The following is a 17,689-nucleotide window of genomic DNA, read 5'->3' as shown; positions in this document are numbered from 1 at the left end:
TCTCAAGCTGACTGGCTGAAGACGTTACTGTACCCATTAATAGACAGTGTACTTCCTTTAAAATAAATTCCTGCACAGGTCTACAACAACCATAAAATGACCCTTCACAATAGATAATGCTTCACAATGAACTCTGTTAAAGGGCTTAATATGGCAATTTATTTGTTCAACAAAATGCCTTACCTGTTGAGTAATAAAAAAAAATTGTTTCACTTTTAAATTCCTTAGTTCTCACCATCTAGGAAAAGCCAAGCCAATGTTGATTCTTGTTTTATTACGAGCGCTGTCATATTCTCGTTTTGCCAGCAGGCTCTCCTCTGTTTTGGCTTTTTTTTTTAAACGGGTCTTTTCCCCAGAGGTTCGAGATTTAGCATGCTACATATCAACCTTTCTTTTTGTCACAACAATGTATGTAAACGGAGCAATTTTTCTGTATTTATGGATATGACAAGACACGCACGGGTGAATGATGTATTTTAACACATTTCCCGCAAAAAAACATTCAGTCAGGTCTAAAATATTAACACTTGTAACAGGCTTACCATAGTGAATCAGGGTAAGACAAAAACACGTTTTGGAAAAAAGATTGATGATGTATTGACTCAAATAAATGAAACGTTACTGTTATTGCTTTTCAGATCATCTCAACACCTATTGAAGTAGCCATTGAGGACATGCAGAAGAAGACACAGGAACTGGCCTTTGCCACTCATCAGGACCCATCTGATGCCAAAATGCTGCAGATGGTTCTGCAGGGGTCTGTTGGCACCACTGTTAACCAGGTGACTCCTTGGGCCTATTCACTAAATAGCACAGATGCAATATCACTGTCACTATTTTCTGGATTAATTTGTGCAATTTGGACCTGGTTTCACAGAAAGGGCTCAGATTAAGCCAGGATTAGGCCTTAGTTTAATTAGGACACTTATGTAGCTTTTATAAATGTCCCTTAGGAAAAAGAAAACTTTACTGATGAGCATCTCGAGACAAAACAGTAGCACTGACATATTAACCAGGGGTTTATGACACAGTAACAGTATAAATAACCATACAAGTGATTGCTGGAAATTCAACCTCCAGAATTTGTAATATATTGCATTACTATGTAGCACTGCTAACTATTTGATGAATGTAGTTACTTAAATACTTTAAGAATGAAATACTTCAGATCTCATTTTATATTAGTTCGGAACCTGATGGACGTAAACTTAAAAAAATATATACACAACAATTTAATTATAGTAGTTTTTCAGTTGTTTGTATCAAATGTCCTTTATTGCACAGCCAAGTATTAGTGAAAACTTTGTGATGGTCAGTGGTCAAGTGAGAAAATAATTTGAATATTTCTAACCAACGTATGTATTGAATTTCTATTCAGGGCCCTCTTGAGGTGGCCCAGGTGTTTCTGTCCGAGATCCCAAGCGATCCTAAACTCTACCGGCACCATAATAAACTACGACTGTGCTTCAAAGACTTTACTAAGAGGTTTGATTCCAGATGCTCTAACACTACATTTACATAGACTGCAGTAGTCCAACTACTGACAAGTATTTCAGTATTTTGAACACATTTATACATTGCAATTGAACTTTTTTTTGTATCACATCAATCAAGAAATACAGCATAGTATTTAAATGGGATGATGTTTACATACTATAGACCATACCATTAAATTGAACTATTATCCTAAAAATAGCTGGATAATTGCAGTCTGTGTATGGTTATATGGATGATGATAAGACAAATGCATTATTTTAATTGTTAAATGGTGATAAAACAATTAGAACTTGCCTACAATCAACCTTCAATAACCTCCCCAGGTGTGAAGATTCCCTTCGCAAAAATAAGAGTCTGATTGGTCCAGACCAGAAAGAGTATCAGAGAGAGCTGGAGAGGAACTATCACAGACTGAAAGAAGCTCTGCAGCCTCTCATTAACAGGAAGATCCCACAACTCTACAAACCTGTGTTACAGGTCAACTCACACAGGTCAGACAAATTAAAATGATGAAAAAAGCTGTTTAGAATGTATATTGCAGCTGATAAACTACCGTACTGCAAAAACTTGGTTTACCAAACTGTTGTTTGAATGAATAACGGTGGGAGCTTCCCATTGAAGCTTGCACCTTTAGGCCTTAATATTTTAGTAATACACCAAGTCAAAGAGTTTCTTTCATATGAAAGCAAAATTGTCATTTAAATTGTTCATCAAGTATTGTGGAATTAATATGAATTCAGTTATTGTGAATCAAAATCAAATTACAATCAGGATATGGACTCAAGTACCCAGTTCTATTTAGTGTAATGTAAACGTGCATCTTTCTTCACGCCACATACACCCGGTCAACGGCAATGAGTGATAGTTAGTTAATCATAAGGGATGACATGATTGTCCAGAAAGCTGTGGGTGTTTTGAATGCGTTTAACCTCTTATTTCCGCTCTAACAAGCAGCAAAAGGACGGCTTGACAAGGTAGCCAAGTTGTTTGAAAGGATGTTTTTTTAAACATTGTTTACCATTAAAATAACTTTTGATTCCTCATGAAAATTTTTACTCCTTTTCTTTCATAAAATTAAGGTTTCTTTTTCTTTCAGAGACTCTTTTAGCAGAATGAGCCTTCGCAAGCTAGACGTGTGAAGACTGAAGAAATAAGAAGAACATGCAATTTTATTTATTTGTATATATATATCAATCTTCCTCACCACATCAGTGTTTTTGCCATAAAGTAAAAGAAAAAAGTTAAGTGTTAAGGCATTTGGTACATCATTCCAATTTTGTATTAGTTTACAAAATGGCCTATTACATGATCATAAGAACTGATGGTGAATTTTGCATACAATGTGTCAAACCCTATATTCAATTTCTGTGTGCACTTTTTTTTTTATTTAAGTTTTTTTTTACTTCATCCCAGTGTATTTTTAAGTCACGGTACAACTTAAGAGTTTATTTAATCCTTATGGAAAAAGCAAAAAAGGTGATGAATTTTTTTCAGCATTATGTAGTTTTATGTACCTTTTGTTTACTTTAAATATTTTACTAAATAAATAACTCTAATAGCCATTCCAGTGTGGTTGTGTTAAAGAAGTTGTGCACCAAAAGACAATTTTATATGCTGGTGTTTTAATGTGGTAAATAAGAATCTACATAACCAGTAATAGAAAATAGTTTAATTTCCCCTCCCTTCTCAAATACACAACAGAATGCCATGTAGTAATAGAGATTCTCCATGAAATGTTTTATTTATTGCTCATAGAGATTTAACTGTAAAGTCAGGGCCTGCTCACAACATGGAAAAAGGGTTGTTAGACTGGACTGAGGTATGGCCGATAAACTATAAAAATAGGTCACTTTATCCCTGTGGTCATTTATAGGCAATCAATAAAGTCAACTACCTTTTAAACTAAATTTGATTCTCTGTGTACAAACAGCCAAATAATAGATCATAACTACTTTGGATTTGTAAGCCATTAATAATAGCCTCCAAAAGTGGGATGTAATAGCCTCCAAAACTTGAATTCATACTCGAGACAAAACCCAAACTAGCAAAAATAATTGATCTTTAAAAAAATATATAAAATATCAGTGCACAAGAAAATAATTTTGTGTTATTCATTACAGCTTCTATGGAATGTTTGAATGTACAGGAAAACATGCACTACTATAAGTGCCAAGGTGCATTTGAAAAGCAAATGACACGGACTCGCTGAACAAGAGAAAAGAGCAAAGTACAAAAATGTTAAAAGAGAGGAGGGGAAAAAAAGTGGCAACAAATGTCATAGCCTTGAAAGTTTCACATTGGTTTTCCACTGACACTTGTTACACAAATGTATGTATAAACTATTAACACATCCTGACTTGCTTTCCCATTTACCTGCAAATTACTTTCATAGCCCATGTCTTAACAGTAAAACTTCATAACTGTGACGAGTGTTCATATCCAATCACCTATTGTTACTGAGAGACTCTCTTGTAGAACAGCAGGTAGGGCGTAGAGGTGGAGCACGTCTCAGGAGAACAGGCTCGGAGGAAGTCCTCTTCTTCAAAGAGTCTTACTTCGGAATCATCAAACAGCATCCACTTTCCCTCAAAGTCCAAAAGGTTTCGTAGAGCGAGGTCAAAACTCACCTGGGTCTCGTCGCCCATAGCATCAGCTCCCTCTTCCTCAGTCTCTTTCTTCACAGTGTTCTGAAGCAGAGTACTGGTGGCACGACTGGCCAAGCTGGAAGCCTTCTCTGGATTGGTTTGCTTGCCGTTGCCGAGCTCATAACTGGTGACGCTCCTCTGTCCCCCTAAAAGCCCGACACCCTCTGAGCTCCTCTTGCCTCCTGCTTTGCCGGATATGCTGCTTGTTGAACTGGCTCTTGCCATGTTGCGGCCCCTGCCGGACAAGCTGAAAGACACCTCGCCGTCATCGTAATCTGTTTGAGTTGCCTCCTCTTTCTTCTGTTTGGGGTCTTCCTCTCTGTCTTGGTCTTGCTCTTCATCCTGAGACTGAGGCCTGAGATTGGTGCGATGGAGATCCATCATGCGGATGTAAGTGGTGTAGTGACCACTGCTGATGGTTACTCCGCTGTGCATGACCACGGCGAAGAGCTCGTAGTGATGGCTCTGGTCAGGAGAATCAGGTTGAGTGCACCACTCGTGCAGTGAAAGTTTGAGAGGGGTCTGCAGAGGTGTGTTCACCTTGGAAAGGCCAGCATAAGGGTCCATCCTGTTAAAGAGTGAAGAATTAATTGATAACTTTAACAAGATTGGAATAAAATGATTTTGTTTCTACAAGTGTCTACTTCTGACCTTTTTTTGCTGTGTGTAACAAAAAAAAAGGCAATAAAAATGTTTGCATATTGTTCATGCCCAGTGATTTTTTATTTATTTATTTTCTTGTATGCAATCATTAGCTGTTTCCATACAAAGTTGCAAATTTAACTTGTGCGCAAAATTGGAATATTGCCTAAAACATTTACGAATAAAGCACCGTTTCCATCCAGTGATTCAAAGAGAACAAAATAGTCACGTCCTGATAAACTGGTGCTAAAAGTAACTAAGAAAAGTAGGAGAAGCTACTGTATACATTTTTTGTATATAACAAGTTACTTGTTTGGTATAATTCCCTCCCAGAACTCTTACATGAATGTGTTCCCAAAAAGCAGCATCTGCCTCCGAACGCAAGATGACATATTTCAGAACAACCCAAACAGCATTTCAAAAAGATTGTTCCACTGGTTAGTTCAGTTATGCAGACCCACTGCACAAAGTCCCATGATTTTTTTTTTGATGTACATTGAGGAATTTATTTGTTAAATGTGTTTCCATCATAGTTTATATGCATGTTTTTTATCGGATAAAAAATTATCCGACTCAAACGTGCACACGAGTCTTGTATGCGCTAGGGCTGTGCGCATCCACGATAGTCACATCGCAGGATGTGCGATGTCAAGTATAGGGATTGTAGTTGATCCGTCATTCGTGATTCATGATTAGTAGGCTACAGGCCAGCAGCTCCCCGGCTCGTAATGCTTGTGATTCACGGATTAATTGCAAAGTTTAATCATCATAGAGTGAGAGTTTATCAATTTGCAAGTCCTGTCAGTTTAAACATCAAGCGCAAGCAGACTGGAACTTGCGCACTGTTTATGTTCAGCCTTACTAAAGCGTATTTTTGTCCCGCCAAAGCCTTATTTGAACAGTGATTGATGTAAATGACTGACTGCTTCGCTTGTTTAACAGAGAACGAGCAGAGAGAGTGAAAGCCCCGGTCGTGCGCGCGCACTCTCACCGTCTTCAAACTGTCTTGCTCTCTCTCCCTCGCGCATATTAATGAATTGGACTGAATATCTTTGAGAATACACGATGGTAAAAGGTCGGAAGACCGAAGTTTTTTTTTTCTCTGAACTACCGCTGGTTGTGAATTGTGCTAAAATAACGTTGCCTTATCTCTGAAAAGCGTTCCACACATTCAGATGACATAAAACACATTTTCAATAAACAAAACAAAAAATCTATCCAGTGATGAGTCCAAAACTGCCGGGATAATCACACAACGTGTGCCGTGTTCCGTTAATGACACATCCAATTCGCGAACTAATGACTCCTTTGAACAGATTCACTTTAATGAATGGTTAAAACAACTGATCTGTCCAACACTGAACTCCAGAGACATAACAAATCGGAAACACTTTACAATAAGGTTCCATTTATTAAACTCTAGTTAACTACATTAGTTAACATTCTATTAATATTAGTCTCTATGCGGATTTACTCCATGACAAAACCACCCCAGTCATTCTAGAATGATTAATTCTTTCCAAATAGAGCTATTCAAGTCATCTGGTGAAATGTTTTTTATATCGCAATATATATCGCAGAAAAATAAAATATCGCAATGTCATTTTCTACCAATATCGTGCAGCCCTAGTATGCGCTGTTTAGAATTTATGCACATCTTGGTGTTTCCATCCAGCAGTTTTTGATGCGATGTCCCAAAATGTGCATAAAAATAGATGGATGGAATCACAGCTATTAAACACAAGGTGATACTTTTTGCATCTTGAGTCCAAATGTTTACAGTATTTTTTTTGCCTGCATTTACGGTCACAAAAAAAGGGGGAGGGGGTTAAAAGAAAGGAATTAAGCTCTAAAATCAAACAAGAGTACATACTCAGAGCCATTGGCAGCAAAGCATTTCAGGTGGATTGTTACGACTTCTGGTGTTTTGTCAAACAGAAGACTTCTCTCAGCTTCTGTGTAGTGATGACAGGTCTCACAGAAATATTTATCTTGACCCACAATCCGCTCAACAGATGCAAATTGAGATATGGCCCACTTGAGAGTTTTCAGCTCAGGCTTAGGATCTGGAGAAACTGCAAAGGAAGGATACAGTTATGAAAGTATGAAATGTTTTAACCAGCATCAGAGAGTGTTGACTGATGGACACAAACACAGATGGATTTAAATGTACTCACTCTCAGAACTGGAGTCAGGGGAGCTGGTCTCATCCTCTTGCACAGGTACGCTGATATCTTGAAAGTCCTCTCTCCTCTCTGTGAAACACTCACATTCCAGGCAGCGTGTCCGCAGCACCAGCTGACCCTGGAACATCCACTTCAGCACATCCAGGCCTGAAAGATCGAATCATACAAAGCAATGCTTGTAGTTATTGATCACAAATACATTTATATATATATAAAATGGCTGGGATGATACACCTATCTCCCGATTCGATACTATCACGATACTTGGGTGCCGATATGATATGTATTGCGATTTTTGAAAGAATTGCGAATCTACAAGTATTACGATTTGATATTGCAATTTTTTTAACACTAGACCATCTGGAAAAGTTAAATCATACACTTATACAGACTGTACATGATGTATGAGTCATATTTACAAAAACAAATCACATCTTCCTGACTTTTATTTCAGAAGCATCATACTATACTACATCCTCTTGAATAAATGATTCAATAACAAATACTTTTTTTAACAGTCACTTGTCACTACCTAGTGGCGAAACAATGTAATTGATAAATGCGAATGCGTCATTTTAAGCACCAAGTTTCTATCAAAAGCTGATTTTGATCGCTATCGTAGACCTCAGTGTTCATATTTGAACTTTAAACTTTCATCCAAGTACTTGTATGATAATTTTAACTATTGCATCACAAAAATAATAATACTATGAGGTTGAAAAGACTGTTTGTAAACAAAGCTGTTTTTGAGGAGGTAAAAAGGGTGTTGTTGTACACAACCATTGAAGAATTTTAACCAAAGTATATTACAAACTTTACATGAACACCCTAAAGAATCATACCAACTTGAGGAAAATGGGCATCCGATGACCCCTTTAAAGTTACATTTCATTGCAGCTCTTCAAAACATTTTTTATAATTTCTTGTTTAAGAATTATCATCATAATTTTTCTCTCAACTAAAATGTCCAGCTCAAATGTAGAGACAATTTGTCAGTGAATAGTACAGATTTTCTTTTTCTCAAAAAATCTGGATAGAAGATAGCATTTGATAGCAAAACTTTGACTAAGAAATTTACCTTCACTCTTTCCCAGACTCTGTTTAACATCTTGAGTTCTGCTCTCGTTCTCAGAAGTATCCTTCTCCTGCTTCTCTTGGGCACTACAATCGGATTTCTTCTTGATTTCCCCTCTCCCTCCTATGTGTGAAGTAATACGTCCCATGCTGCGGAACTTCGAGAAGATGCTAGGCTGCTTCCCAGATGGTTTCAACCAGCCAAGCTTCCCTCTCCTTGTCCTCTTTCCCACCTCTTTGGGGGAACTGTCATTCTTCTCTTCCTCTGTGGTGCTCCCTCTGTCCTTCTCTTGCTGGTTTTCCTCTCGCTCCTCTGCTCCATTCTTGTGGTTAGTTTCCAAACTCTCCGTGGTTATGTCACTGGAGGACTTGCGTTTAGAGCGGGTCATAGGCACATTTTCCTCATTTTTCTTTGACTTGCTTTGAGATTTTGGCTTCTTCTTAGCATTGCCTGCTTCTGTGTCGCTCTTTCTCTTTCCACTCAGCTGGCCGTCTGAGCTCCCATCATCCTCGTGGGTGGTCTCCCCCATTCCATTGCTCACTGTGCTCTCCTTTTGGTTGTCTGTTTGCTCTTTTTTGATAGTGTCACAGGCCTCCTGGATACTTGCTAGGATGCACTGCAGTACCTCCTGTGCATCATGTTGTAAGTAACCCTCATACATTGGATTGAGCTGCCTGTGGAGGAGAAATCGAACAGGTTTGTCTAGAAACTCATTAAAGCCAAGGTGACCGTGGCAAGAAAAACTCAATGAAATGTTCAAATCTCTTTTCAATGTTGTTGAACGACACTCTGGCATTACCTGAGCGTGTTAAGTAGCTTGCGGGGTGGTGTGGCAAGCTCTCCGTCGCTGTATTTTTCAGGGTTAAGCAGGAAGCTGGATTGCAGCTGTTCCACAGAGGAGATGAGGCTGTGGAAACTGCCCAGAAGCTCCATGGGAACAGGTAGGGCATTCTCTCCAGAGTCCCCCTGATAACATCAAACATGCAATGTTTATTGCAATCAACTATGGTCAAGGCAGCTATATTAATATATTCTGTACATGTATTCAATTGGCTAATTTAGTACATTGTACATCAAATTGTTTATCCAATTAAACAAATTTAGATTTTTTTTTTCCTAAATTAGGGCTGTGCAGGTAAACTTGACATCCGCACTAGCTGAGAAGCAACTGAATATTATGACACGAGTGAAGCACAAAGCTTTGTTTAGATTTTTAGAAGCCCATAGATTTTAGCTTTGAATTCTGGTTTGCTATCTGGTCACCCGATTATCAACGAATTTAAAAATATTCCATTAGTTATTCCACTGGACATGGAATCTCTTGTTTCTTTTCCCAAATCTTCATCACGTCTCACCCATTTTCTAAGGGGATTATAAACATTTCCTCCTTGGTTCGCTTTTAATTAGGCCTATTATATTCGTACTCTTTTAGTTTCGCTTTCTCTGGCAGCGCAAAATCAAACATAGCCTAAATGTCTTGCCCTTGTGGAAGATAAAATTCGCTCTTCAGACCTTTTACAACAAGTAGAAAACATGAAGATATCAGAAAAGAGATCAATGGTCTCTTTCTTGCTCGTGTCACACATCCCTCTATATGGCTATATGACTTGCTTTGTGTGGAAATATAAAAATATAAAAAAAAAATTTATATTTAACTTTATTATATTATTTAAGTTACAATTATTTACTGATATTTATGTCAATGCTTTGCAGGCTTTAGTGTGTTGTTACTTTTTTGCTCAAATAAACACTGATTTTTTTTACATTTCAAAACATCCCCCAACCGCCACAACACCGCCGGTAGTTGGTCCATTCCCAAAACGTGGTGGTAAAAACTGCTACCGTCACAGCCCTATTCAAAATTGTATCTATTGGTACGGATATTTATTTGCACAAGCAATGCAAAGGAAAAGGTCTCTTAAAAGATGAAATTTAAGACCCACCTCATTTTTGGCATCATCTTCTTGCTGTTGGTCTTTCAGCTTAGCCAAATGACACAAAGATTTGATGGCCTCTTTAAAGCCAGGACAGTAATATAAGACCTGAAATTTGTAAGAAGGATGAACTCTGTTTAATTAGATCCAGACAACTATAATATTAATATGCAGATATTTAAGGCAAAACACCAATAGCCCTGTCAATTTTGAGGTTTCAGGCCATTTTGCTTCCTTAACTAGTCTTCTTTCAGACAAGTGAAATGAAAACATTCGAAAATACACACCAAAGCGTTTATTTTATTACACTTTATCTAGATGCATCTGCAGATTTTAATCGCAATATCTATTTTTAAATGTGGTCTTCTCTTTTTTTATTTTCAGGAACTGAGACAGAAATCTCCATTACAGTAGCACTTACATACAATTAAATAAACTTTACAAATGTATTCCTAAATTCCTAAAAGTCATGTAAATCTATATTTTTACATTCAAATATAATAGTTCAAATATAATAATTGATCATTATGTGGATCAGATGATGGATCATTTGCATATTTAAACATAACATTTCAGAAAACTTGTCATGTAAAACAATCATCTTAAAGGGATAGTTCCCCCCAAAATGAAAATGTCATTACTTACTCACTCTCAAGGTGTTCAACCTGTTTGAGTTTCCTTCTTTTGCTAAACACAAAAGAAAATATTTTAAATAATTTTGGTAACCAGACAGTTGATGGTAGCCATTGACTGCCATAGTAGGAAAGACAATACTATGGAAGTCAATGGGTACTGTCAACTGTCTGGACACCAACATTCTTCAAAATATCTTATTTTGTCTTCAACAGAAGAACAGAACTTCAACAGAAGTTTTGAACAACATAAGGGTGAGGAAATAATGACAACATTTTCATTTTTGGGTTAACTATCCCTTTAATTGTACTGTGATAAATTAACGTGGAGAAGTATAACATTAGTGATCTAACCTACAAGGCTGTTTAAAAAAAAAAAAATCATATTCATATTCACCTGTGGTATCTTGCCTTATGGACAGTGTTATGAATAAAACATTAGCAGGTTAGCTGAACAGCATACCTGAAGGATGCTATTCAGATAGCAGGTGTTCCCCAAATTATTAAGCCCTACAAAGGGCACCAGGCACTCGCGCTTCTCACAAGTAAGAGGAGATGAAGGGCAAGGCATTGGCACAACCTGGTCATGACTTGAGGGAGGAAAGTGGGAACAGTTAGGAAAAATAATATGGTACTTCAACATAATCCATATTTGATAGCGCAATAACAACATGGCATACTTCGTAGTCTCTTCTGGTTCAGCGGCACTGCTATCTTCTGCTGGGGGCTCTGAGAAGTCCAGGGCTCGTTTGGTGTCCTTCTTCTGGAAGAACTTTAGAGAGAGTTTGCTTTTCTTCACAGGACTGCCCGCTGCAGCCACCACTCCACCTTCACTATGCAGCCCGGGCATTTTAACCATTCCCTAAAGAAGATAAAAGAGAAACTAAAGCGAATGTCAAAAACGTAACGCACTAACTCAAAATACTGAAGACAACCCACGAACCGCGTGAGAACCTTGGGCTCCGATGTGCCCTATAAAATACTAGAAGCTGATCTGCTATAAATAACGTAAACTATCAAACTTTCATTAATATATGATAGTTTAATGTTTAATATTCGCGTCATATTGTCTTGAAGTAACGTTAGTGTGATCATTATGAATTCATATGTAAGTTATGAAGGCACATATATAGCAGTGTGGCTAACCGTAGCGGCCCAGCCCACACAGCATGCACGTTAATTTTTGCAAGAGTAACTTCAGAATTAGGTAATAGGAAATAGAAGTACATTTAATGGTCTTACCAAATGAGTCCTGTTAGTGAAAATGAGTCATGCGTTACATTTTCGGAAAATACAATCCAAAGTACGCAGTTTCGTTTTAAACATAAACAACTTGATACTATTACGCGCGCCTGCTGTAGAACTTGGCGCTTTTTCCACGATTGAGACTCCCTGCTACTGCCTGAACAAAATGAGATGGTCGAATAAATTGTGTGAGATTAGATAATGAGCGCAGCGCGAATTTTACGATTGATTTATTTTGTTTTTGTTTGTGAAAATATATATTTTTCAAAACCATGAATAAAAATCTAAATTAGTTTTCTGGCATCATTTTGGACTACCACATCGTGTTGTCTGCAGGTTATCTGAAGCCGACCTGAGATCAGTAGCGCGTGGGTTTGTAATTGTGTTGCGCCTGGAATTTCTGATTAGGAGGCTGAATCTGGATCAGCTTAAAAGGGAGCTTCATGGGAAACCGTCTGCACGGTAAATAAATCAATTTATTTTTGTAAAATATTCTAAATAAAGTGTTTTTTTAAAGATCATCCTAAGTGAATGCTTTTGTATGTTCATTTGAATGTATTTAGGGCGCAGCCAACATATAGGCTTCTGTTATTCGTATGTCAATTTTAAAAACGTGAGTTGCAAGAAATTGTTGTAGCCAAAACATTAAATTAAAAACATTTTTAACAAAATAAAATTTAAAAAAAACATCAGATTTCAATTTGCTTTACAGGGTAACTAAACCCTAAACCAACATTTTTTAGTTAATGATCTGTAAGAATGGGGCTTTATTAGTACTTATCATTGATTCGAGTAACTTTTTTGACATTTGTGTATAAAGTGTTTTAATTCTACAATATATGGTTTAAAAACGTCTGAGTGTTGCCCTCTTCAGGTTGAACGGTGGCTACTGCAGTTGAATTTTCCTATTGGATGTTTGGTGTGGTTCGTGACGTAAGGGGTTCTTGGTGAGGTAGGCAAGTTCCATACAGACAGATGCGTCTCAGCTGCACGCCCCCCTCCGCTGGGCTCTGCCCACTTTTCCAGCATTTTTCAAATATTGCCAGTGGGTGGAGTCAGGCTCTGACCAGGGGTTTAGTTACCCTTTAAAAATACTAAAATAACATGATTTTTTTCATGCTAAATGTAGGCCTACAAAAAGTATTTTTTACCTTCCACCAGCAGATGGCCATCAATGCATGAGGAAAGCAAACTGGAACATTCAAGTAGCTACAAACCATCCCTATATCCACTTCTTTATTTCTGGTTCCCATACTCAAACTGTACTTTAACTCAAACTAGCATGGGGCATGAACTTTCCCACCAACATTGAAATTTTATTTATAATTATGAATTTAATGAACTGTTTATATGAATTACCTGGCAAAGTGAAGGCATATAGATGCTGTAATTGGGCACTTATTTGGGTTTTTCATTATTTTAATGATCGTTTTGCAGTACATGTGATGTGACAAATTAAATGTTAAAACACTGCACGTAAGAAAATGCTGTGTAGATTAGTGTTATGGAGCATATAACTTTACACAACATAATTTCACCTGACAATAACATACACAGGCATCTAATCTAGGCTAATTCAATTCAAATAACACCAGCATCTGCTTACTTAGAACTCCCTTGTCAGGAACATGTTTGAGGAAGGTAAAAACATCATTATTTTCTTTTGTGTTAGTGCGTGTGAATGCGCCTTTATGTAGAGGAGACTGAGGCTAGTTGTCAAAAGGGCTATTTATCAGTAACCACACTGGCATGCATTCAGGCAAATGTCAATTGTGGTTGAACTGTTTTATGACAAGAATATTCGAGGTTGATTTTGTCACATGCGTTATCTTGCAATGTATTATTAAATGTCTTAAAATTAATCTAATTATTATTATTTATCATAATAATACAATATTATATAATTATTGTAATATTAATTTAGAATTAATTAAATTAATTTACTGTATATTTACAATATTCATTTGGCCAAAACAATAGTTTGATATTTTTGTAAATTACTTTAGAAAAAAATGTGTTTAATAAATTTTTTTCCATTTAAATTTACAAACATAAACTACCTCAATAACATTATACGGTAATATAATGCATATGTATTATTAGATATTAAATATCGACTGGAGTGTGACAACTAGCCTGGTCTCCCCCATAAGCCAAATATAAATTCTTGTATTAAAACGTATAATGTCTGTGCTTACAAGAAATGCACCTCTTTTTATTCCGCTACAGTGTTAACGATGAAGCCTTGAATAGAATGCAGTTACTGTCAGAGGCAAACCAGCCCTGGGATGAAGCTTTTGAGTCTGGAATCGCAGAGAAATAGACCAGTGCACTCAAAGAATGAGAGGCATGTCCTGCACTCTTTCAGCCCCAGCTGAGCGGTGTGGTGTTTTTTAAATCACTTTACCACACTACCTCCGTGTCAGTGACACACACACACACACACACACACACACACACACACACACACACACACACACACACACACACACACACACACACACACACACACACACACACACACACACACAGAAGATGATGGAGAGCTCAAGCAGCATATAGGCAATATGGCTAAACACCAGTTTAATCTTTTAGCAGCCATGCTGTACTACTTTAATCCTATAGCATTTGAATGTGATGGGTGGGGGGGGGGGGGGGGTAGTTACTGATGTGTGTCTGTGCTTGTGTGTGTCTGACCCTGCTATTGGATGAGCTCTGTGGGAGGGGTGTGTTCAGGCTCACAGTATAGCACTTGTTATGAGAGCATTCTGCCGCGTCCCCTTCCACAAATCTCAATAACAACAGTATCACAGCCTCAGATTGTGAGTGTGTGTGTAGGGGAGTGAGGAGTGCCTCCACCGCCGTCGCAGCTGCTTGCGGCTTCCTCCTTGTGCTGGATTTCCTTGAAGGTCTGCCTTACCTCTGCAGTGCCTATAGGAAAAACACAAGGGTCCCCCAGAGACTGAGGTAAGTGATGTGAGATAATGCATTCCTCTTCTGTCAGCTTCATTATTCAACTTTTTTCATGTTTACCTTTGGAAAATACAGCACACCTCTATACAGTAGATCCCACACACCATCCCTTAAATCCACCCTTTTCATTTCTTGTTGAGCATTTCAGGAAGCCTTATTATGTGCTGTTTTTCTAGTAATCATTTATTTTTTTAGATTCACAAACTAGATTCTTCATTTTAGACCTGGCTATTTTTAAAGTGAGCCACCTTGACAGCATTGGTCATTTGGCCATTATTAATGCTGTCTATGTGGGAAGCCCATGTCTCATTGCACAAATGGTCTCATCTCGCGCTTGGCTGTGCTGTTTCAGTTTACCTCCCCGCTGGGTTGTCGTAATGTCGACCAGCTGGCTGTTACTATGTGTCAATCTGTAAGAGATGCGAGACTGTTTGATTGTGCCGTAGTGCAGGACTGCGCTCGTGACGCTGGGCTGCTAGAGCTCGCGCGTCTGCAGTCAATAGCTGAGGCTTGATTATTTTGCGATGGAGGCTGGCTCATTTGCTGGCTCATTTTGCTATCCAGAGACGGTGAGCTCAGCTGGTAGAGATCTCTCTAATATCCTACGATGCCCGAGGCGAGATCCTAGCTGTCATGCAGAAAGGTTCCCTGTTTGATTTGTGTGCAGAGTGCGCTTTCCTGCCAGTTTCAGACGCAACCGAGATAGTGTTTTTTCTATTCAGATGCTATGGGTTGGTCAATGTGCATATATTGTTTTGTACATACCACATTAGCTTTATTAAGCAGTGCGTTTTCTAAACTGCACATTGACTGTAGCAACACAATTTGCTTATTTTTCACTGCCATGATGACTGGGAAAGTGTACCAATTAACCTGAAATTCACCCTCAATCAGTTTATGCAGGAACAAAACTGATATTGAAATAAAACAAAAAATAATCTCATTACAGAGTATAGACGGTCATTTCCTTTGCACAGGGTGCAGATTATGGGACGTTCAGGGTGGGGGACAAATCCCCCTAATTAAGGCCATGTATCCCAACAAAGGAAGTCAAAACAACCGGTTTGGGGGTCTTCAGGGGTTTCAAAAGTTTAAATAAAGGTAAAAGTTAGATTAGAAGTTAGTCACAGCAGATGTTTTGAACTGTAGCCGAATATACGCTAATGAACAGACCTGCATTCTTCCGATGAGGTAACCATATAGCAACACTGCTGATGAGCGCTTTTTATTGCATTTATTAAAGGTGCAGTGTGTGATTTTTAGCGGCATCTAGTGGTGAGGTTGCGAAATTCCAACCAACAAAAGTTACGGTGACCGACAGGAAAAGATGTCGTCCTTTGAGACGGCAGAGAATAGCTACTAGCCAGTTAAGCAATGAGGTTTCTTTACAAAGATAAGAAATTAGGTTTCCTTTATTATTCAGTGAAACGATATGTTTTTGCGAATATTATAGTTAATTATTCATCATTGTGTCAGTGTTTTATTCGCTGAATTTAGCTAGCTTCCTTGCAAGAAGAACAAGATAATAACAAAATGCGTTTGTCCGTTTAGGGCTAATTTAGTGTAGACATGTCGGTGAATTTCAATTTCGCGGTGTATGTGGATAGAAATGGCTCATTCTAAGGTAATAAAAACATAATGGTTCATAAATTAAGGTCTTTATACACCACTGAAAACATAGTTATGTATATGATATTGCATTTCTGTCAACATATCCTCCCAAATATTACACAATGGACCTTTAATTATATAGAATTTAAAAGATAATATAATTAGGATTTATTGTAAATGGTTTAAAAAATCTGACCAAAATAAAAAGTTACAAGTCTGTGTACTTGTTGGCTTTAGTAAGGGGACAAAATCTCAATCCCATGAAGCATTGCGAACAGCATTGAATTAAAAACAAGGAAGAAATGGACATGCATTTATCTACAAGGATGACGAAGAGCAGCATAGGAGATTTTTATTAACACAGAAGTAGGTAATCCAAAATTATAAAACAGCACGAAAAAGCATGCCATGCTCAAAAAATACTGGACAATGAACTGAATGAACTGAGGGACTTAAATAAATAAGGATAAAGAAGTGAAAGATGAACAGGTGTGCTAATTAATCAAAAACCATAGAAACAACAAAGAGCAGGAAAATTAAACTAAGGAAACAACTAAGAGAAGCAAAAAAGTCCTTGAAAATGAAAGTAAAACACGTTAATCGTGACAGATATAACCTGTAATAATAGGTACTCATTTAAAAAGTTATATATATACAGTTATACAAGCCCCATTGCAAATCAGGTTTATTGGCAAAATGTACAGACTTTCAGCTGTTTGCAATGAACAAATTAAACAATTGAATCAAAGCTCAACACTAAAAAGTGTTTTCCCAAAATTCAACTGAAATTTGCCACTTTTAATGTCTTCTGCAGTCTCAAAATTATTCAACCCTTTCATGGCAAGAACACCCTTTTGATGTTATGATTCTAGCAGCGTTTCTGAGGAATCTTAGCCCATTCCTCATGAGCAATGGCCTCTAGTTCAGTAATATTCTTGCATTATTCTTGCGTCTCTTACAGAACAGAATCCCAAAACTTTTGGGGATTTATTTATTTGATTTTGAGCACATTTCTTGTGCTTTTGGGTCAGTAGTGGTGTAGTCTTGAAGTTCTGGAATGGAAACCATCTGAGTTTAGTACAAGCCTTACTCTGCAGCTGAAACCTCAGTGCCTGTTGCCACCAAGTCTTGCTGCAGGTCTTTTGCAGTCACTCAAGGGTTTCTCTGAACCTGCCTTCTCAGAAATCTGGCTGCAGCCGTTGATAGCTTCCTTTTTCTGCCCCGTCCAGGTAGAGTAGCCACAGTTCCT

General features: G+C 37.7%; 3 protein-coding genes across 19 annotated transcripts in view; 2 read left to right on the top strand and 1 right to left on the bottom strand.

Annotated features, from left to right (window-relative positions):
* dock7 (dedicator of cytokinesis 7) overlaps positions 1–3,059 on the top strand; it is a 46,714-nt gene extending 43,655 nt beyond the window's left edge. For 13 of the 17 annotated variants that reach the window (XM_077198592.1, XM_077198605.1, XM_077198607.1 and 10 more), the window contains 4 exons: positions 639–782; positions 1,379–1,485; positions 1,821–1,988; positions 2,594–3,059. In XM_077198592.1, coding sequence (XP_077054707.1) covers positions 639–782; positions 1,379–1,485; positions 1,821–1,988; positions 2,594–2,636 — 462 coding nt within the window. In that variant the 3' untranslated portion in view covers positions 2,637–3,059. Of the gene's footprint in view, positions 1–638; positions 783–1,378; positions 1,486–1,820; positions 1,989–2,451; positions 2,472–2,593 lie in introns of all 17 variants that reach the window. The other 4 variants (XM_077198606.1, XM_077198603.1, XM_077198595.1 and 1 more) reach the window with 1 other exon arrangement.
* On the bottom strand, positions 2,649–12,020 carry usp1 (ubiquitin specific peptidase 1). The gene is made up of 9 exons (XM_077198622.1): positions 11,854–12,020; positions 11,292–11,473; positions 11,075–11,201; positions 9,989–10,087; positions 8,845–9,011; positions 8,049–8,719; positions 6,962–7,117; positions 6,658–6,859; positions 2,649–4,710 (listed from the first exon to the last, which is right to left on the bottom strand). Exons 2-9 carry the CDS (start codon positions 11,468–11,470, stop codon positions 3,951–3,953), a joined length of 2,361 nt encoding a protein of 786 aa, XP_077054737.1. The 5' UTR covers positions 11,471–11,473; positions 11,854–12,020; the 3' UTR covers positions 2,649–3,950.
* Positions 12,021–14,622: 2,602 nt separating this feature from the next.
* The window catches only part of kank4 (KN motif and ankyrin repeat domains 4), a 54,828-nt gene continuing 51,761 nt past the window's right edge, over positions 14,623–17,689 (top strand). The window contains exon 1 of the mRNA XM_077198582.1: positions 14,623–14,823. The gene's annotated coding sequence lies outside the window, so the exon portion shown is untranslated. The remainder of the gene's footprint in view (positions 14,824–17,689) is intronic.

This window comes from Siphateles boraxobius, unplaced genomic scaffold (assembly GCF_051911475.1).
Source record: "Siphateles boraxobius isolate OS27281-9 unplaced genomic scaffold, OSU_SipBor_1 41, whole genome shotgun sequence".
NCBI classification, from domain to species: Eukaryota; Metazoa; Chordata; class Actinopteri; order Cypriniformes; family Leuciscidae; genus Siphateles; species Siphateles boraxobius.
This window is presented reverse-complemented; position numbering and strand designations above follow the sequence as displayed.